This window comes from Orbicella franksi, chromosome 11 (genome assembly GCF_964199315.1).
Source record: "Orbicella franksi chromosome 11, jaOrbFran1.1, whole genome shotgun sequence".
Classification (NCBI taxonomy): Eukaryota; Metazoa; Cnidaria; class Anthozoa; order Scleractinia; family Merulinidae; genus Orbicella; species Orbicella franksi.
The window spans coordinates 20991632-21014239 of NC_138155.1; the positions used below are offsets into that span (position 1 = coordinate 20991632).

At 38.4% G+C, this 22608-nt stretch overlaps 3 protein-coding genes and 1 long non-coding RNA gene across 6 annotated transcripts in view; 1 reads left to right on the forward strand and 3 right to left on the reverse strand.

Moving 5' to 3' along the window:
• Positions 1 to 15694, reverse strand: part of LOC145460220 (uncharacterized) — a 30305-nt gene extending 14611 nt beyond the window's left edge. Inside the window, exon 1 of the mRNA XM_081444965.1 lies at positions 15666 to 15694. The gene's annotated coding sequence lies outside the window, so the exon portion shown is untranslated. The remainder of the gene's footprint in view (positions 1 to 15665) is intronic.
• The window catches only part of LOC145460235 (uncharacterized), a 59395-nt gene that overhangs the window by 12177 nt on the left and 24610 nt on the right, over positions 1 to 22608 (forward strand). The gene's annotated exons all lie outside the window — the stretch shown is intronic.
• LOC145460224 (uncharacterized) lies at positions 2713 to 9092 on the reverse strand. 2 transcript variants are annotated; one of them, XM_081444971.1, is made up of 3 exons: positions 6153 to 9092; positions 4271 to 4427; positions 2713 to 3817 (listed from the first exon to the last, which is right to left on the reverse strand). In XM_081444971.1, exons 2-3 carry the CDS (start codon positions 4388 to 4390, stop codon positions 3494 to 3496), a joined length of 444 nt encoding a protein of 147 aa, XP_081301097.1. In that variant the 5' UTR covers positions 4391 to 4427; positions 6153 to 9092; the 3' UTR covers positions 2713 to 3493. The 2 variants fall into 2 exon arrangements, with proteins under 2 accessions (XP_081301097.1, XP_081301096.1); XM_081444970.1 differs by having other exon boundaries at positions 4271 to 9092.
• On the reverse strand, positions 9845 to 21591 carry LOC145460217 (uncharacterized). 2 transcript variants are annotated; one of them, XM_081444961.1, is made up of 3 exons: positions 20672 to 21591; positions 20059 to 20320; positions 9845 to 19525 (listed from the first exon to the last, which is right to left on the reverse strand). In XM_081444961.1, exons 1-3 carry the CDS (start codon positions 20984 to 20986, stop codon positions 19500 to 19502), a joined length of 603 nt encoding a protein of 200 aa, XP_081301087.1. In that variant the 5' UTR covers positions 20987 to 21591; the 3' UTR covers positions 9845 to 19499. The 2 variants fall into 2 exon arrangements, with proteins under 2 accessions (XP_081301087.1, XP_081301085.1); XM_081444959.1 differs by having other exon boundaries at positions 9845 to 20320.

Below are 22608 nucleotides of genomic sequence, written 5' to 3' on the forward strand. Positions count from 1 at the left end.
ATTGGCCTACCGTCAGGTGGCAACCCATCGAGAGGGATCAGGAATACTACTTCTCCGGCTTCACACTGCGGTAACCTTACTGGAAGAAACTGCCAAGACAACGGAACAACAACGAAACAATAACAAACATTTGTACTTAGACAGATGGTAAAACGTTTAACGACGGTACACACAGAGCTCCGAAAGAAAATTGATTCGATAGTTATGTGGAATATGCACATAAAGGTCCATTTTCAGATATTCCCAGCAAATATCAGTCATTTTAATTATGTCTTCTGCCGGTTTTACAAATCAGTCTGGCAATATATTGAAAAACCCGAGCAGCTTCGGAGGCCACCTTGTACCAGTTTTCATCATAACATTTATCAAAAAAATCTTCCAGTTTTAGACAATTAGTCCTTTCGGTTGATTACAACCATGCATAAACCATGGAGGTTTGCGTCATTTCCTTGCTATACACGCTGCATATTGGTAATATACCCTTCTATACTGTCCTGACATAATAGACGCCACTTTTAATTTAAACCACGTTACTTCCCAATCGGCGGAAACCACAGATCACATTTAATAAATTAAGGAAGCGCTAGAGTGTTATAAAGAATCACAATTGGAACAGGGATTATGCAAAATAGGGGAGTTTTGTTTTTTAAGTTATTGGGTAAAGTTTTGAAAACGTTTCTTTGAGGCGTAATTCCTAAACGATTGCAAATTGACATCAAAGGATGATTTTCTTACACGTGACTCAGTAGAACAATCCAAACACGACAGGTGAAAACGTCCTACTGTTCAGTTGCCCAATTTCGTTGTTCGTAAAAACGCAGTATATTCCCTGTTCTTGGATTCTCAGAATTTTATTTTCATTTCTACCAAAAAACCGCTGATACTCAAAAGGACAATAAATAATCCGTTTTGGCTCTAGGCTTGACAACTTTTTCCCGCACGATGATGGACGTTAACCACAGAAAGGAAGCAATCGATCACCACTTACGAGTATGCAAGGTAATTTTAAAATCTCTAAATTACTGTTTAAGCTGCCAGGCTATCCTCTAGAAGATAATATGGGTTGTCGATTTGTGTAGATATTCCACTGTAAACCTTGATTACCTTAAGAGGTACACGTACTTAGTAATAATGCCATGACAATTAACGGTGTTAAATGATTCGGCTTATGTTATGCATGTGGAGCAAAATGTCGATGGCGGACTAACAGGAAGACATACCATTAGCTTTGGAACCGAATAAAAGTGATTTTTAAGGCTTCCCTTCCATCACCATGGCTGGAAGTTGTTCAAAACTGTAACTGATGATTTCTGATTACCAAGTACTTAATGCTATAGAACTGGTTTTATGCCACGCCGACAGAATTGGGACCAAAGTAATTAAAGCAGTTCATGTATCGTTTCCCGCCTGAGTTTATGAACAAAGTTCTCGCTAAGTTTTTGTACGTTTGACGATGCAGTCAGCGAGAGTTGCTTGAGGCTTATCCGAGATTGGCTCACTTTTTTTTTTTTTTTTTTTTTTCGGTTGCTCTCCAAACTCTCAAGTACACCCAAAACTCCATACACGCGAGTTAATCTCCTTTAATATAGCGACAGTGATCAGGGAAATGTCGGAAATCTGCCCACGAAAATTTGTTACATTTGAAGACTCTTTCCCGTTTACCTTGTCAATGTTAACTCTAAATTAATCGAGCTAAAAACACCAAACCTTAGACAATCACAATCGTTCTTCACTTTGGATATGAACTAAGGTCTTCCTGCATCGAGAGAGGTAGACAAACGTGGCTTTCTGGAAACAAACTAATTTAGACATGTTCGTTTACGGTGAGTAGCCATTAGATAAAGGTTTGCGTTGGATACACGCGCGTTTAGTTATATGGAAGGTCAGGGAGGGACGTGGTGGCCTCATGGTTAGTTCGCTCGTCTTCGGATCGAGCGGTCCGGGTTCGAGTCCTGGCCGGGGACATTGTGTTGTGTTCTTTGGCAAGACGCTTTCAGTCTCACCGTGCCTCTCTCCACCAGGGTACCGGCGAACTTAATGCTGGGGGTAAACCTGCGATGGTAAACCAGGGAGGAGTAGAACTATCGCTTGTCGCTTCATGCTACAGAAACCGGGATAAGCACCGGCCTGATGGGCCACTTGGCTCGTATACAGACTTTACCTATGGAAGGTCAACTGAAAACAGGGGGTCGCTGGCTACTGAAAGGACAAAATTGTACGTACCAGGCCTTTGGTGTCGCCTGATGTACGACGTGGTGTGACATTTGGGACATGAGTGACAGGTTGAACCTTTGGTCGTAGGGTGAGTTAATCCACCCCTGAAAATCCCGTAAAACCCAAACGATTATAGAGGTCTATAGAGCCTTCTAGTAAACGCTCGTGTATTATGAGTAAGTCCCAGCTGATAGTAAGCAATAAGTCAATAAGCACTTTTAGGACATAACCTTATACAACACTTCAATGCTCTTTTATTTATACATTACGTAGAGAAAGCAAAGCGCATATATTTACATGCATGCCATTAATTAAATATTCCTTTTATTTTCTTATGCGTATAAATACAGCAAAACAATTTTAATTGTTTACTTCGCTAAAAACATACGACTTAAATAAACTTTGATCCGATCAAAGGCTAAAAAAGCATTTACTTTCGCTGAGGCGTATGTGAAAAAAAGTTGTATTCCATTTGTTTGAAGCTAGAGAGCAAAGTAAGCTTTATTAATTCCTGAAAATAAATTCTTCTAATTATAAACATGTTTTTCTCACTAGTAGTTCGATTGGTAATTTTGATAAAAAGGGAACCTTTTATTGTAGAGCATTTTTTGTTTTCAGTAATTCTTTAATAGCTAGATGAAATCAAAAGACATCAAGGAATCAGAGAGCGTGTAAATGACTTTATACTTCTGGAAAACTATTCACGTTGAATCGTTCAGGTTATAAAAAATTCATTGTACAAGCCCATCGACAGTGTATATTATGTTAAGTGCTAATTTGTCTAAAGCATAAATGCTGAACTTTTTAATAAACCTTAACTTTTGACAATTACACAGTTTAACCTCTAGCTCAATATCTTCAGAATGGTTATTTCTTTGAAGGATTTGATATCACCCTCAAAAAATGAATTCTAAACTGGGCTCTAAATCGGCATGGCAAAATCGAAGAAAACAAATGTCTTTTCGGTAACATTGAGTAACGGCTATTATTTTTTTGTTTGTTTTGTTTGTTGTTGTTGTTGCTTTTTTACTTTAGGAGCTAGAAATAGGTTTATATAGCGACTCTTAAAGTATGAATTCTTGGCTAAAATAGCGTAACAGGCTTTACAGTATGTGGCAACTTGCAATCAATGCTAAACTGGTGTCTTTTAAACCAGAGACTGATTCGTCACATTGGAGGCCTGCTGTCTCAGGTGAATAATGCGTTTTTGTTGTTGTCGTGTATTTCCTACTGACACCATTCAATGTTTACTGCAAAACGTCCAATAACATTGGACACATTATAAGTTCATGTTGCCTCGTTGAGGTTGTACTTGCTTATGATTCGAGTTAGTCGGTCGTACTGCACACTGCCAAAAAGGGGGATAACAACGTTGTCTTCGTACTCTTCTTTTGCCTTGTCTTGTCTTCTTGGTGTTATCGTCTGGTTGAAGCTTTGGTTCATATGATAATCTGGCTAAGTCAGTGCTGAAAGCATCTGGCTTCTGTTTTCTGTCGCTGGCGTCAACATCATCCAAGCTAAGCAGCTTCGCTAAGACGCCCTCTTCGTCTATATGACTTTCTTTGCTTGGAACAGGTCTTGTTAAAATGACACTTGGTGTTTCCTGAAATAAGTCAGTTAGCATGGCCTTTAATACGGTAACAGACCTTTTTGTTACCTCAGCACAATATATGTCGCTCCCTTCTACTGGTAATGGTAATTTTTATGGCTAGAAAAGTTATTGGGCGTGGGGAGATTTTTTTAAAATGAGGATCTTGTGTGCGATTTGCATAAATCTGTTGCAGTCTTCTTGACCGGAGTCACTCCTCAGTGGAGAAAAGAACACCTAAAGTGTGTCTTTTGGGCGGATTCGGAAGATTTCCAGGGTTAGGTTTCAAATGGGAGGAGCTCAAGTGTTTTGGTTTGTCCGTTTTGGGGGGTTGAAACGTCCTTTTGCTTGCCTTGGGAATTATCGATTTCCTGCCGGATGACATTCGTGTCAACTTGTTAAAAAGTGCTACTGAACAAAGGTTCTAGCCGTTATAATGATCCCTTACATCTCTAAGAAGTTGCATACCTCCATTGTTTTCCTTTTCATTCGAACAATCCGTCGGTTGAATCTTGGTCTTGCAGTTATTACCATCAACTGAGTCATCAACAAGAAACATGCTGCGATGAAGGTGATTTCAGTTTTCATATTGGAATCGTCTGGAACTTCCACGGATAGAAGAAATCTGAAAGAAAGGAAAAGAAAAACTATTGAGCGTTTTCGGAAACAGAAAAGGAAGGGAGATTTGTAATGAAATGATTGACATTTACGTTAATATGAAGTACAGACTATGAGATTTCGAGGAACAGGGTAGCTAATACTGTGAGGGAAAACAAGTGAATTGAAATCGAGCGACAAGACAAAAATAAGAATAAAAATAGAAGAATTAATACATGAAAACCAGAAGGTGGCTGCTTATGAGAAGAAAGAGAGAAATTTTGGTCGTCGTGAATCTGCATGAAAAGTATTTCATCAGTCAAGATCATTTTCAAGTGCGCAACTCACGAATTGCCCAAAATAACGTAACTTAACCCCCTAAGAAACAGATAAGAAGGAAAAACAAATTGGAGGCTTTTTTTAAGTGCTCAGATCTGAGTGAGTTAATGACAACCCCAAAGTAAAGTCGAATGTGCAAAACTGTCATTTTAAGTTGTCACGCGCGCGAGGTTACCGCTAGGTTACAGGTCTGCAAGACTGTGTCTACCCGAGACTGCCTCACTAAACAATTCCGTTCATTCGTCTGCTTCAACAACAAGGACCGCAGAGCAGAATTTCATTGTTTAGGATTCAAACCAGCAAAACCGCAAACCATTACCACATTGCGAAACGCATCCATTCAATTCGATCCCCTCAAAGATCGATTGTCCCTACATGAAATGGTTGTGTCCGGTGTGGTTTACTTATTATTATTCTTCTTGTTGTTGTTGCTTTTCCTTCGGTGCGAAAAGTTTCATAGACTGCAGAGCCAATTTTCATTTCTTAAACATTGAAAAAAGAAAAGAGCACGCATGCATGCATGTACAGAAAACATTGAATGAAGCAGTCATTTCAAGAATGCCAGTCGTCTGACGAGTTGTTCAGTTGAGGTCCGAATAATTGATGTATACTAACTATATTTTCAAAACAGAAAGTTTCCCAAATGCGGTTTTTGCGTTTTGTTTTACTTATTCGAGGCTCTTCACTTTAATGCTTGTTTCTATAGAATATTCTTTCCTTGGGACAAGATACAAGTGAACTTAGAGAATTGAGAGAGACCAAAGACGTGGGTTAGTGAATAGGTCCATTTCCTCGTGAGTTTAATCCCAAGATTTTCCGGGAAGACAGTGTGGTAGAAAAAATATTCATATCAGCAGACATTTCCTTTCTTTTAAGGACAACTTGTCGACGCAAAACGTCCAAGAAAATAAACATGATATTTTCAACGATGTTTTCATGATGTTTTCGATCCAAATCCTTCAACGTGTGCACTTATACATACTGTGCTGAAATCAGAAGTGCCATCTAAATTTTGAAACGTCTAAATTTCCAATGTTATGTCTCGCTCCAGACATTGGTAAGCTATGAATTGGACAATTCAATTGTTTTTTATTTAAGTGTTGCGTTCTGTGTTCCGATTTGAAAACTACACTTTAAAAGAACCGTTTTCATGAGATTCTTATAATTTCAACTTAAATTTTGAAACCCTTGGAATAGGACTCAGACGAAACTGATAGCTGGATGCGAAGCTAAAATCTTTCTCTGATTAAAATGTCTAAAAAAACACTAAATCTTGTTGTATCGGAGCAACAAAACACTTAAAACATTTTACGTAATAATGTAAAGCGCCCACTTTTGGAAGGGACCATCATAAAGTAGACGAATCGGGGCAACAGTAGAGACATACTGAACTCTTTTCATTAGAAGCACTTACCTTTAGTCAGTATTTTGCAGGTTAAAGATTTGTTTGTCACAGCTGACGAGAACCAAAGTTTGCGTTGCTTCGTCTTTACAGTTGCTGCTCGTTAGCGTCGATTCATTGAACTAACTTTCCACGCAACGTCCCACCTTTTATTGCCACGTGCCACGTCACGGGCCCACGAATTGTGAAAACGATCATTGTGACGTCACACTGCTAGACGGGAGATTAAGCAGGAAAATTCCACTTATATTTTAACGCTTATCAGTGGCATTTCCTAAAGACTATCAAGATCTCTTCTTTTGAAATCCAATTAACCGTACTTGACATTGCGCTTTCCTATACCAAGTATACTCTTGGATCTATCAGGAGTAGCAAAGCTTAAATGCCAGTAGCGATTATCGATTAGTATGTAGCGATTGATCGCCTTTAATTTGTTATCACTATCTGTGCGACTTCCGGTCGACTGCTTTTAGCATGAGGTTTGACATTCTGTAATTACGAATCTCGTGCAAGCCACGAGCAACACATTCTTAAGTAATCTTGAGTTAAATTTAGCTCATTGATTTATGTACTTTCCTAATAAGGGAAACTATTCGAGGTAACTAGAAGTCAGAAATTCTGTCGCTGTTATCAGCATAATTTTTTGTTGCTGTTGACGAATTATCAACCCTGAGTAATTCGAGGATCCTTCAAATTCCAAGTTAGATTGCCTCTTGCAGGTGAAACAAAGCTTTTATTTTGTTATAGTTCCTGTTCTTAACTTCTACCTTAATTGTTTGGATTTTTTCCATGTCCCTTAATTAAAGGCTATTTCCGATAATGCCATATATTTGACCGCAAAATGCATAAATAATTCTTGAAATAGTTACACCAATTCTGCTTTGCTATTCGTATCAGAAAAACAGGTTGTTAAGAACTTCACTCGAATTTCTGTTTCGAGCCAGGCGATGGGAAAACATTAGGCTATTAATATGCTGTTGGCCAAGGAAAAAAAAACACATATGTTCAGTTTTACTCTTTGACTATGACATTTTAAAAAAATAAAAGACTTCTGTTTATCGATGTCTGTGAACTAATCCTTTAATTTCCTAGAAAAACTTCCACATCGTAGACATAGTTTTGCGGTGCCTGACTCTGGCCTTGAATACACGCATTTTGTTAGGAAATACAGTGTGTTAATAACTTCTCTCACGTAACATCCGTCTCTTAGTTTACAAAGTTTGTGTGGTCTCTCGGAAATAGGAAATAGGTGTTTTCTTTGTACGTGATAATGAAACTTTAAACAAGGACAAAACAAACATCGCTTTTCTTTTCCCAACATCTCGCCCCCGTTCGTGCGTAAATTTCAATAAAAGACGTTGTAAACTGCTTAATACTTATCGGCTCAAGACTTCTTTGAAGGACTTTCCATGACGTCGTGTTTTGGCCTTAACACAACGATTGCCAAAACAAAATAAAACCACTCTTCATTTTTAAAGTTTTAATCAAATTGCCACTTACGTTTACAGCGTACTACTTCAGCTCGTGGAAAACAGGAGAGTGAAGTGTCAATTGAGTTGGCTGCCAACTAACTTTAAATTTAAACCCCTCTGGCACCGGACCAAACGGTTGAAGTCCACTAGGAATTCGCTAAAATTAAAACCAGTTCAAGAAACCTAGTACTTTCTGTACCTTTTGTCGAGGAAGTTTAGGCTCGATAAACCTAACTTATCCTGTCCCTTACCAAATTGTGATGTGTAATAGTGCAAATTAAGGAGCGATCTCCTTCAGAACCAACCCGGAAAGAGTAAAATGCTGGGGGAAAAAAACCCTCAAAGCGGCTGTCAAAAAACGCAGAAAACGTCCACAGTAAGCAAACATGCAAACGCGGAACTCCCTCGACCCCGTACATATCTTAGGGTGTCTTCGATTTCCAATCACCGCTTAGTTGGTGACTACAAGCATTGACATGGCACTCGGGACAAAAATGTGTTGTTGTTGGTGTTGTTTTTTCATGTGAATCAATTGCAATCCGAACGATGTCATACTACTTCTTTCTCTTTTGGCTTGTTCAGTCATATTTTTACGGTGACGTTTTTCTACCTTTGTAAACTGCTAGATATTTTGAGTTTCTTTCTATTTAAAGGAGCCAATTCATTTACTGATCATGGCACGTCTCCCAGAGGTCACTAATATCACCAGTCCGTTATCGCACATAGTGTAAGACTGATAAAAGGAAAGCGATTTGAGGATAATTGTCGTGGTATAATCTGATTTTAACTTTGGTCTGTCGCAAGCTACTTGTAACTTGTGTTTCCGTACAAGAAAGTGTACAGATTCCTATTTTTGCTAAAAACGCTGTAATTGTGCCATTTATGCTACAATAACAACATAACCGTGAAAAGGGTAACGAGGCTTACATGTTTTGATGAGTAATAACAGGGTAACGTACAAATCATAGCACCGCATATCGGAGTAAGATCATGATTGTTTTCATAACTGACTAAACCTTGAGCAATCCTAACTCGTATGTTTAGATCTCGTTAAAAGCCTGCCAAAATTAGCAGCTTAAAATAATTCCTCGTTCAAACTTTGACTTTTTTTTTCAGTTATCAGTTAAAACCTCTCGGTTGAGCTAATTAAGAGGCTTTGCAATGAATTGGGCGTTTTAAATTTTTGTGTTTTTGTTTTATATTCCAAACACCCACAAAGAAAGGATTGCATAGACCAAAAAAAAATATTTGTATTGGTTTACTGTTTTCATTTTGTTTTAAAATTTCGTGCAAACACTTGTGGCATGCAACTAAGGGGTTGTTTTTCTGTTGTAATTGAATGAGATCTATTTCTTTCCTTCCCTCGTTCCTTTCTCGCCCGCGATGAGACCCGATTTATGATGTTCATCTGGGATTACTTTGATTCTTTTGAAACAAACCCAAAGATTGTACTTAGCTAATACAACAGCTTCGATTTATGCTCGCACTTCTATATTCAAGTGTTCTTGTGGTATTCAAGTGTTTTGTTTTGCTTTGCTTTGCTTTGCTTTGCTTTGCTTTGTTTTGCTTTGCTTTGTTTTGCTTTGCTTTGCTTTGCTTTGCTTTGCTTTGCTTTGCTTTGCTTTGCTTTGCTTTGCTTTGCTTTGCTTTGCTTTGCTTTGCTTTGCTTTGCTTTGCTTTGCTTTGCTTTGCTTTGCTTTGCTTTGCTTTGCTTTGCTTTGCTTTGCTTTGCTTTGCTTTGCTTTGCTTTGCTTTGCTTTGCTTTGCTTTGCTTTGCTTTGCTTTGCTTTGCTTTGCTTTGCTTTGCTTTGCTTTGCTTTGCTTTGCTTTGCTTTGCTTTGCTTTGCTTTGCTTTGCTTTGCTTTGCTTTGCTTTGCTTTGCTTTGCTTTGCTTTGCTTTGCTTTGCTTTGCTTTGCTTTGCTTTGCTTTGCTTTGCTTTGCTTTGCTTTGCTTTGCTTTGCTTTGCTTTGCTTTGCTTTGCTTTGCTTTGCTTTGCTTTGCTTTGCTTTGCTTTGCTTTGCTTTGCTTTGCTTTGCTTTGCTTTGCTTTGCTTTGCTTTGCTTTGCTTTGCTTTGCTTTGCTTTGCTTTGCTTTGCTTTGCTTTGCTTTGCTTTGCTTTGCTTTGCTTTGCTTTGCTTTGCTTTGCTTTGCTTTGCTTTGCTTTGCTTTGCTTTGCTTTGCTTTGCTTTGCTTTGCTTTGCTTTGCTTTGCTTTGCTTTGCTTTGCTTTGCTTTGCTTTGCTTTGCTTTGCTTTGCTTTGCTTTGCTTTGCTTTGCTTTGCTTTGCTTTGCTTTGCTTTGCTTTGTTTTGTTTTGTTTTGTTTTGTTTGGTTTTCCTCTTTTGAAGCGGAACTCACCTAAAGGTAAAGTCCGCATATAAGACAAATGGCCCATCAGGCCGGAGTTTATCCCGGTTTCTGTAGCATGAAGCGACTAGGAGTATTTCTACTCAACCCTGGACGTGATGCTAGGGCTACCCCCAGCATTAAGTTCGACGGTACCCACCTGGGTGGAGAGAGGCACTGTGAGAGTAAAGTGTCTTGCCCAAGAACGCAACACAGTGTCCCCGGCCAGGGCTAGAACCTTGACTGCTTGATCCGGAGACGAGCGCACTAACCATGAGGCCACCGCGCCTCCCACACGGACTCTAATAGCATATGCGTTTTTTTCCCTTAGTTCGGTAACAACGTTATTGTGCGTAATTTTTAACAATTGAAACTAATGAAATCTGTGCATTAGTGATCGTTAACAACTTAGCAAAGGTTAAATAAAAAAGAGACCATGCACAATTACATTGAGAAACGAGATACAGACAGAAGCTGCCGGAGGAGCTAAAAATAAGGAAGGAAAGTTTGATCGCAAGATGGGTGTCTGTGAGGGACTCTCAGTATCAACTGACCCGCCGTCCCCAAAAACATTGCCGATGTCGCAAAACAATTTTTTTTTTCAAATTTTAATGCTATCTGGATTACGGACATCAGCTTCTTTTCTTGAGACAAAACGTCTCAATAATAACGGGATGTAATTTAGCAGATTGCACTGAGAATGCGATATCACCTTAGAACGAACAGAATGCTGTTAGACATTTTTTTGTCTATTTTGGATTGCTTATATAAATGCACTTCTACCGTTCGTCGTATTTATTGATCACAGCTCAAAAACTTGCGTTAATTTTGGTTACGCCTTCAAAATTCATATCATGCCTTTCTCTGTCCTTTACAACAACAACGAAAACAGTTGGAGTTATGTAAAAAAGACCATCATTTCTCCCCTTTTGAAGAGACAATCAGCAATATTGTTGTTCTTTGTTCCTTCATAAAAAGCGTCGCTCAATAAACACATTTCTTGGCTTCCTTATGAGTAATGAGAGACTTTTGGACCTTATAACTCATAACCTTATTCTTATCATTCCAAGACTCTAGGTAATTTTGGTGGTGATAGTTTGGAGGCAATCCATGACCTATAGCTTTTTTTTTTTAATCGTCCTTGGGAAATAGAAATCCTCGGCACTATGCTATTACGTAAACGTAGAACAGTTGAAAACTTTGTTTAAGGCTTGCAGTAAACGGATTTCACTAAGCTTATGTAAATTCAGTGTGTTCTTGCGGCTGAAACCACAGCAAGAAGCTTTCTTTCTCAAACACCTACATGTAGCCATGGTAGTAAAATAGAAAAAAAAGCTTGGATTATGAAGGGTGTATTATGTAACAGCCACATGGCTTCAAGATGCACCTAGACCGTTACACAACTGACGTACTGGTGTGTGTCGTTTTCACTTAAAATAAACTTGGTAGGTGCAAAAATAGGGACTTAGTCAATTTAAGGTCACGCCCCATCTAAATTTTTCATAATTCTTATTTCCGGAGACTTTTATCTTTTGAATTGTACATGGCAACCAGGGGATTTATTTTGTCTTGTTAATAAGCTCGCACCACGTACTTGGCTATAGGGAAAATATATTCCTGAAGTAAGGCTCCGGTAGCCAGTGAAGTGCAAAATGACTGCGGATAACACTGTGAATCATTTCTTGGAAGGTTGTACAGCCGCCACAAGTTATGTGTGATTAGCTGCACGTTTCCCAAGTGACCTTAGGCTGGACTTTAAACCCTTTCCTGGCCTCAACTCAAACAATAATGGCTGCATATCATTTTTATGACCAGTACATTCCTTCTGAGTATGGTTTGATATCGTGCTAGTTATTATTCACGACATATTGCATGCTTGCAAAGTTTGATGCAACCTTTTTTCCCTGAGGCTCTTGGAATTGAAACCACAACCAAATTGATCAAAAACCACGATGATGATTGGGGTAGACCATGTCTACATAATTGACATGATGTTCGATTTCGAATTTTTTTAAATCTGTATAGTGGCAGGGGGCGGCAGCCAATTTAACTTGCAGCTTGTCCAAGGTCTAAGGCACACTGAGTTATACTTTACATAGGAGATAGCAGTTATTTTTAGCAACCATATGAAATAAAGAAAATCAGTGGTAAACAACAGGGCAACTAGAGTCGTGATTATGGTAGGCGTGTGTGACTGCGTAAATTTCTTTCAATTCATACACCAATTGTTGACAGCGTTGCCCTTCAAGTACACAGTAAGAGAAATTAGCAATTGATAAATTTGGGTCATTTAAGTTCCCCTCTTTTTTTTTTTTTAATCTTCAACCCTCACTCAAGGTGATTGGGATGATGGATTAAGTCGATGGAATTTTCTTACTTACTTTGGGGCCCAAAGGAGAAAACGTTTTTTGCAACATAGCACCATGTATGCAATGAAGGCTAACTTGATAATCTGACCTGCGATTTGGGAAATAATGGAGCGCGGTTTCTTATTTCAAGGGAACAAGGGATATTTTTCTGGATTAATTTGATCTTTCGGAACTATTAAAAAAAGGGATTCGTGAAATCCATAATCGAGGAGCAATGAGGAAAATGCGAATTTTTTAAGGGATCAAGAGAACACGTGACTCCCCTGGGAGGCCCTGATCAAGATTTCATCTTTAGGTTTGGGATTAGCGTGCAATAAAACCACGATTGGGTCTTTTGGTTCAATGAAGACTAATCGTAAAATTCTCTTGAATGGTCGGTTAAGCAATTCATTAGTGGTTTTCATGAAATAATAAGTGAACTTTGAATTTGAACTTTGCTCTTAGTTATTTTTGATAGCTGTGAATTGCAACGAAGCCTAAAAATCGGAAGAAAATTGATCCATTTAATTACGTGTTCTACGTGTATTGACCTTTCTAAGTCCTTTTATGTTTTAAATCCGGGATTTAACTCTTGGAGGTAAATAAATGTTATGTTAATCCCAGTTCCGGTAGTTTGAGAACCTATTCGAGCTAAGTAAACCCATGTTTTGAGCTCTGGCGCAAACAGATTGAGCCTAGTTATAAGGCGGCCTAAGTGAGACTGGACGTTCGTTAACTGAGATTATAGTTCTCTCTTTATAGGTGTATGTAAAAGTACAAGTGTAGCATATTGAATTTTATCGTAAAATTATTTTGCTAAATGTATTTTAAGACACTTCAGTATGAGATTTTTAGAGATATAGATCTTACTTGACAAGACATATTTTAATCAGACTCAAACAAAATCCGGTACTGTGTGGTCCATGAGTAAATATTTTAAATTTTAAATCAACATTAAGCGGTCTTTGACGAGGTAATCAAAAGGCTTTCTTTTAGATGCAACTTTATACTTTTCTACGGCTGTGACCTTTAATGCCAAAGTTTTCCTTCCGTGTGTATGCATACTTAGAACTCGCAATTTCGGATAACTAACGCGAACTTTAGGTGTGGTCGAATGAGACAGGCAAGTAAATCATGGACATTTATGATGTACCTACTAAAGTGAAATATTCTGGATGATAAATTGCCTTGTTCCTGTTCCTTACTGTTTGTTTTGAAATCCACCCAAAGTTTGAGGCAGAAATTTTCACGGAAACAAAGCTGGGTAGTTGATAGAAGAAATTTCAAACAATTTTAATGCTTTGTTGTGCTTTAATTTCTTTTTTATTGATATAACCCAACTCATGATATGATAAAAGATATAAAAGAACATACAAACGATTGCAAACACGTATACCAAAACGATGCAACTGAATAAAAGCTAGGAAGAACCAAAGAATAAAACTTAGTGGTGGTATGGAGTTCCACCTTGATGACGAGAGAACAATATATAAAAAAAATAATCTTTCTGATTTCACTTTACTTATTCACAAAGTCGCTAGCTCGTGACTGCAGATCGGTTGCTTGCATTTAGGTCACATTTAAAAAGTTCAACTGACCCAGAAGGATCCAGTGCAAGATCAAAGATGTACGTATAGACGCATGAAGTGAACAAAAAAAATAGATTAGACCATATATTCTTGAGCAGATATTCCTGCTATTATCTTGTTTATAACTTATTCATTTACTCGATCCGTAAACATGGTACAAGACTTCGGATTGCCCGCTTGATTTACAGAGTTTACCGCCTTGAAAGTTTCTCGCAAAACTGTTAACAGGCTCTCTAGTCGAGGATGGAGCGAAGAGAAAGCGGGAAAACTCAGTCAGTATCTTCTCGGTCCTTCAAGCCGCAGTCAGACCCTTCCAGCCGGAGCCTGTTCATAGGCTACAGAATCTGGAGCTGTATTCGAGGTTTGAGCTTTCCGTACGAACCATGCCTAGCGAACCAGTTTTCGTGTTCAGTACATAATTAATCATTTCCAAGACAGCGTTCTCGTAGGGCTAAGACAGGCCATCTTGTTTTCCGGTGATGTCAAATTATACGCAGGCACTCAATACGTTTTCTTTGGCAAACTATAGGCTATACTATTTGATTTCATTCCTAGACTGATAGCGCGGAGGATATCTATGTCTGGCTGTCGCGAAGGACGACCACAACCGGAAATCGTAGCTAATAATTTCCGTTTGCACAATATTCAGTGGTCTTTAGGTATGACCGTTACGCGAGGATTTAGAAACACTTTCCTTAATTTTCACTTGCTAGGCCATCGACCGTCTAAACTCGGGTAACTCTAACGTTAACCTACGAACGGCAAAAGATAGGACTGCCTCGTCGTGCTATATTCTCGCCGTGATTCTTAAGACAATTACTTGCTATCAGAAGTATTGGTGCAAAATCTCCGAATGAACTCTGGTAGCAAATATACCAACTGTGATACTCAAAGTTAACGGTCTTAGAGTAATAATCACAACCGTTTGGCTTTTAAGTGTTTCCTACACGGCTGCAAAACGAGACTTGCAACCGATCAGTGGAGAAGAGGTAAGGTCTTGCTATCCAGTGAAGTGCTCGGCCGCAAATTTCTCATTTCTTCGCTCAAATGTTTCAGTCTAAAAGGAATCTGTGACGAACGCAACGTCTCTCAAGGATTGCTGGAAGTTTACAACAGGACGATGACATTAATAGTATCATAGATATCTGTGGCATGTTACAGATTTTGTTATAAACAGACGAGTTATGAGCTGGTGTTTAGCAGTGATCTAAAATGATTGGAGCGCGTGATATATAGTTTGTTACTTGTTTTAACAACTGTCTTTTTCTTCTATCCTCCTCTTTCTGTCCTTGGCAACTGCATGCAGATTCATACGAGACGGTAGTGACCACTCATTAGGAAGATTTACCTTTCTCCTTGTAGCTCTTTATCCCAAATGCTCAGGATAGGCTCAGGCGGAATTATTTCATCTATAACTCTAGAATATTCGCCTTCTGAGCGAATCATATTGTTATTAAACAATGTATGAAGAACACTTAGGAATATGTTTTGAACGGGACGTAAAATAACATAGCGGCGAAGTATTTCGTTTCGATTTCGTTCGAACCAGTTCGAAGGACCGTTCTATTTCTCAGTTAGTATTTGTCTGATGCCACGTTGCTAATGCCGGATGATAGTGCTAATAGCACTAGTACTAGACTAACGAAATGGAAGCTCGTAAAATATCTTGTTATCCGAATTGACGCAACCTGAAAGTTTACAAATTCATTTACAAATGTCATAAAATAGGTCATAATGAAAGAAGGAACTGACTTCTCTTTCACTTCCCTACCTTGTTTTGTCCGTCTTGAAATGTTGAGCCAAAAGTGCAATCTCATCGTGCACCTACGGAAATATATTTCCAATGTGTGTATTCACCCCTGCCTGCATGGATCGTGCCTGTTTCTTTTTTGACAACAGTTTTGCTCTTACTGGCGGCAATGAGAACTTGGTAATCCGCTCCGTCATCATTTTTTATTTATTTATTTATTTATTTATTTATGTATTTTTTCAATCATTTCCTTGATTCGTGACTACAACCGGTTATTCTATTCCGGAAGGCATGCATCGAACGTGGGACGATTAGAGAGATTGAGAGCCAAAAACATATTGGATTCACGAACTCTCTAGCTTATTTCTGCGATCCGTAGCTAGCAGGTGTTGGGAGACATCATCTCACATATGTAATGAAGTTATGCACGTATAAAGCAGACGCATTATTTTTTGTATGGGCAACAAGAAGAAAGCCTGGCATGAAAATCTCTCCAACTTAAAGACAAAAGTTGGATGGAATCCCAACATGTTCATGGGCCTGGATAAACTCCCTCTAGTTTTCGGCTACCAGTAATCTTCGTAGAAATTCAGTGTATTTTCTTTCCGGTTGATTTCTCTGATATTCCGTGTTATCGATTTGGTTTCATTGGAAGAACAGAAAGGATCTCTCTGTTGATAGCAGTTGCGTCACAAGATGGCCTTAACCGGAAAAACGTAAAAGAACGTGATAATTTCCGATCGATCCCTATAAATGTTTATCAGTTTTATCATTGCTACGTGAGTCTTTTAAACCAGTTTTTTTTATAGATCTATACGACGTGTGCGTAACTGATTTTATATCTTCCTGGGGCAAACAATGTACAAGGATCTCTTCTTGAATTCTGACATAACGGCGCTTCTCGTAAACATCCTGGAGATAGAGAGTGGGTCTTTAAGTGGCATGAAACCTTAGAATGGGCTTTTTCTACAACACACACTATCGAGATATCTGTAGCGTTATCCCGCTGAAGTAATAAGCGAAGCCTCTGGACTTCTGGGTGTTTGGCGCAGGACAAGGACGGGAATCCGGTCTGTCGCCTTAATATTAAGAGGTACGTTTTGTCGTCTGCAAGGAAGGTCGGCAAAGTTATTTAAATTTTCCGATAACTTGAAACCATGCATGGTTAGTATAGGGGACTAAGGTACATCTAAGACTCACTACACGTTTGTAAAGATATAAGGCATGGTACATATATATTTTGATGTAAACACTGTAAAACAGACTGGGTTTGTCGGGGTGTTGCTAGGATCAGACGAGCAAATTGTGCAAATATATAACATGTTTTAGGCCTCGGGTATGATATTACAAGGATCGAACTATGCGACCTACATTTTATAGTATAGGATGAAAAAATATTTTAGCTGAACTGTGAATAATAGATCATTTTATAGACAACTTTTATTTTTACTTTAGCAACTGGAATTGAAGTTTTTCGTAGCAAAAGCCTGTAACGGAATTGCTAGAGTTACAATTTAAGTGTTTTGTTTTGTTTAATAATTATTATTTACAGTGTAAATTACATGACAATATATATAAGTTTCATCGTACATAAATTGTAAAGCTTGATATCGGTTAGGCCAATGCCCAAGCCGTGGTTCCTAAATTCTACTTTTACCATCTTAGAAGGTATAAATGTTGAATAAGTAAGTTTAACATGTAAAATGTATGATACAAAACGATATTGAAAGGAACTGAAGTGACTGCTGCAGTGAGCAGAAGTGCATGAGCAGCTTGATATAGCACGTTCTGATGTACTATCGATTCGGGGATTTCATCAATGGCACATGGCAACTCTCTCATCAAAAAATAACAATTGCTTCAGCTTAGCGAGCTTCTATCGAGTTATGGATCCACACGGGAGTTTTGGAGAGCAAGAGAGAAGCGTAAGAACTGCTCGAGATACAGCCAGGAGCTGCTCAGTCTACCTTCTTAAGTGCTATTCCAACTCCAGAGTGTATTGATCCACAACTCGAAAGACACACAGCTAGAAACATGATCCAATTCTTCATAACATAGCCACAACGATCGGGAACAAACGAGAACAAAATTAAAACAGAACTTTTTTCGATGATGAAATCAAATTCATTTTTGTCCGTACCACATATAAAACGACTCTCTCTGCTCCGTTTTCAGTTTGTTCGGTGACTGAGGGGCCAAAAAATCGCCAACAAAAGACCTTCACCATAGCTAAACATTTTCGTAATGAACATGGATTTTTCTCTCGCTTTGAGATAGGGATAAAGTCTAGTTAGTGCGGCTATTTGCACGGTCATTTGAAGATTTTATGGAGCACGGAGTGTCGCTGTTAAATGTTGTTATGACTGCGTCATGATGCACAGTAGTGCTATTGATTCAGATCCCACGGATATACTAGCTATGTTATAACACGAATTCGAGGAACTAGGCTAAGTTTTGCTTTACTCTTTTATTTACAAAGTAGTCTCTATGCGGAAAAAAAAAATCAATAGCGATTTTAGTCCGTAAGGAAAATACAACACTGAGCAATACTTAGTGAGGAAGCTACCAACGGATGGTGGACGTTGGTCAAGATTTCACTGAATTCCTCGCCTCGGTTCATCTATAAGAATGATTCAGAAACTTTTCCTTGGCTTTTTAGTTAGCTCAAACTTCGTCTACACAACTAGGTATAGTTATGGAATTCAAAAGCAAGTCAAAAGTCACCGACCATCCATTGCGGCCCAGATGATCCACCGTTACGCCATTGGTGATTGCCTCCATATTCCATTATACTAAGGTTATTTGAATTCATTCGTTTGCACATTAGACGTGTTTGTTATTAGCCGGTCAGTGTTATCGGCCTTAACCATTCTGTACAAGTGCTTAGAATACCGAAAATTCTTGGCTATAAAGGGATATCTGTTCATCTTTTTACTCGCTCTCTTGAGAAACTTTTAATGTCATAACTCAGCCAACGGCAGACAGATGCCATCGAAGGCGACGGGTACAAAGTCCAGATTTTTACTAGGGCTGTCCAGCTTGATTCTGATAACAACGTTTGGAAGGAAAGGGTTAGTTCGGACACCCAGAAATGCAAAAACGATCACAAGAGCAACAACCTTGGGCGATCTATTGTCAGTACGATAGAAGCATCAATTCATTTAATGTTCTTGTTTCTCAGCTCAAAGGGAGCTTGCATGGTATGCGCAAAAAATGTATATAAAAGGCTTGTCATTTACTCTGGTATGAGTCACAAGCTACTGGTTTCCCATATATTTCGTGCGAGTCTCTTTTGCGTATTCGTCGGTTGCATAGTCATATAGACCCTTTTCATAAATGGCTGCCAATTATAAATTCTCTTGTAAGTATTAAAATTAGTCTGACTAACTTCGTTTTTGAGTTGACAATTCAAAACAATTTTTGCTCACAAACGAGTTTAGTGCAGCTAATTTAAATGCATACAAAATAATTTTTTCATTGGCAGCCATTTATGGAAAGGGTGTATACTGAGTTGAACTAGAGGTTGCTGTTGAGCTATCATTTTGAGCATTTAAACTAAAATTTCGAATCGAGGATTCCTAATGGTTGTAGTATAAATTGCTTATACTCAGTGTTGTACCTCGAACTCACAGACATAGCGAAGAAGGCTTCACTGGCAAACGTAAGGGTCTGCATGATGCCTTGTAAAATAACTTGGTAGGACTATAGACTTAATATAAAAAATAACAATAGCAAAGAAAATAAAAGAGATACGAAAGATAATTGCTTGTCAAACTTTTTCTTCTCAAACGAAGTGGGTATCTTTCAGTTTTCACGTCCTTGGCAGTTTCTGTGCCGCAGTCGAAGTTTGCAGCATCAATCACTATTCTGCGTAGAGGAGCCTGTGAGAATATTAAGGAATACAGTCAATTGAGAATTCGGAGCAAAGACATTTAGCAATAAAACAATGAGCCAAAAATGAAGCACATGGTATAAAATATAGCCATTTATCCATTTCAGCTTTCTTTGCAAAGGTACGTTTCACTAACATTTTATCGAGGTGCAAGGGTAATCTACTTGATCAGAAATTGGTTTAAGACGTATCTATGTATCGCTAAAATCGACTCAGATTTTCTTTCTTTGTTAGCAGGCTCTTCAGATGATATAATTTATTATGCGTTGGCAATGGCTCAGATTGTTATGAGAAGAATGAGAATCTATTTGGATACGGTATTGTTCCCTGCATTAACTAATCTCGTTTTATTTATTTTTTTCCTTTTTTTTTTTTCCACCTGGCATTCTATTACGATGTTATAACTCTTTTTGTTCATTAATGAATCGGATTTCTGTTTAGGGTGCAGCGTAGTATTCCTTAGCAATATTATTATTACTATTCCTTCCTATGGGCAATAAAAATAGGAGGGCATGCATTTACCTTCTCCGTTTTCAGTCCTCTGGTTTCTAGTCTCCTTTTGCTTTCGTCTTGATTTTTTGAAGCATCTACTCCATGAATTATAACAACGTGCAGCGTGTCTCACAAAACGTTCCTTAGTTACGAGTCCTTTGCGCTTTGCATCGTTTACTTGGATTTCCGTTTTTAGCCCTTCTTTAGGCTGGCTCTCTCCTTCTTTATTCATAACTTCTTTTACTCGCCATCCCTTTATGAGCTTCTTGATGTAATTCGTAAATTTGGGATTCTAGGAAGGAAAATTAAAATCGAGGCTTGAAAATAATGCATGTCTGAATTCAATTAAGTTCACGACAACTCTGTAGTGTTGTCTTTTGAATCAAATCTATCGATACAATTTTTGTCTGACTGCTGGGAGATTCTTCCAAAGTTGATGCTCTATTGTTTCAAGACAAGACCTTGTCAATATAACAATGTACACGATAATACTTTCTTTAAAAGCAGAATGGAGACAACAAGTAAATATCTTATATATCTTGTACCATGAAATGAGATCATTGAAATTTATTCAGGAAGTTTGTGAGTAGTATTTACTGCGGAGCGATGAATCTCATGGATTACACTTAACTATTGTTTTCACCTCGTGATCATGAGTTCTGGAATCTTTTCCAATGGCCAGTGCTTCTGATCGAACAAGTGGTGCACCCTTGATGAAGCTGACCACAAGACAAGCCAAGGCGAAGAACGTCAGCATGAATGCTGGCCCCATTTTCGACAACGCTATTGAACGAAAACAAGAAGAAAACTCAGAAGAAGATGGGTTTTGCCACTCGGAATGAAGCTGTCGCTCCCCTGCGACAGACAGAGCAGATTGGTGGACACAAGACAATGGCGCTATTCTCCCAGAGGAGAGCTTGGACTGTTGATGATGATTGGACGAAAAGTTACAACGCATCAAAAATTTGATCACAAGGAAATGTTCTTGTGTCAATTATGCCTTCTGTATGTACAAAGAAACACGAAACGTATGCATCAGTAGAATAATCAGCGCTCCCTTACCGGGTTGTTCACTTAGAATAAACTTCAAACCAGAACAAAAAGTAGTATGCGTAGTATCCTTCAGTATTTCTTGTTAGAACAATATGTATTGTTGCAGCTCACTGTTTACGTGTAAAAAGCATTTTCCAGGTTTATCAGTGGAATGTAGCTGGAATCTGTTTCCTCCCCATTAACCTTCGCGTTGGCAGTTCACATATTGATAAATATGTGAATTGTTCCTGAACAGCATTACGGAAGTAATCGAATGGAAACTTACTATAGAAAACCTTAAGCTTTAGATGTTTATTTCGCCTCTTTCGACGAGGGATTGGTAAAAGAGTTGAATTCTCAAGATACTGAAATGCTAGTAGTTCCTTATTTAGAAACAATGGTTTTTTGCAATTATATGAGTAGCTTTTTAGACATTCACTTCCTCATTCGGCTGAACAACAAATGAGGAATTCAAATTTGATCTCCAACTTATTATTATGAAACTATTAAGCATTCATAATATTTTAGGAAGCCGCGTTTACCTTTCTTCCGCTAGACTATAACATCCGCATGAAAACATCAAGGTGTAATATTTTGGTGACCTTTCCTAATAACTGGTCCTCTGTTAATAATATTTTGCTTGCCAGGAGACCGACCAAGCGTGTGGCCATTCAACCGTTCAATTATTTGTCTTCTGTGTGAATTATTGTGCTTTTCGAGGTGGTCTTAACTTTGAAAATCCTAGTGTGAGATGAAAACTTTCATATTTGTTTGTCAGTAATTTGAGATTATGCGTAAGTTGTTGTTGTTGTTGCTTCAAGTCCAGAAGAAAAAAAAGCGTGACTACGAGCACATCTAGCCAGCATATCTCTGCGGTTTGGAAGCTGTTTCTGTAACTTACGTCGGCAACAATTTAAATCACTCATCGTCAATTACTTTGAGTAACTATAAATACTGCCTGTCATTCAGCAGGGCTTTGGCTTTTGAAACATGTGAGAGAAATGCGGAATTTGTACTGTATATTTATAGAAAAGTGGTATCCGCTGCTGCTTAAAATAGGAAAAAAGCGGCCGACATTACTCAACAAAGTAACGTTAAGGCTTCGATAGAGATCGTATCTTGACATCCAGCCAAGTTAGATGACAAGAATGGACGCTTCAGACATCAGGGTTTCAATTATAAAAAAGCCAAGAACTGATGATATTCATGTCCTCTTAGTATTTTTAGCCACACCAGAAGGACCAGAAAGGAAATTTCAAATTTCCAGTGCAATTTCAAGACAAGTTCCTTTGTTAACCTTCCTTTTATAATGTGAAATTTATACAGGGAGCTGATGGACATCTGCAACCTTCAAAGAAGACTGTCACTGACAGCGGAGAGTCTTGACGGCTGGTGGTAAAACTGTTCTCGTTTTACCCGTTGACCTTAATGCATTTGAAGACTTTGAAGGTTGACGGACAGAATTCAGAAAATTCAACGCTTCACACTTGACCTCATTAGGGCTATTATCATGAAAACTCAAACTGGTTTTTGCAGTTTGTTACATAC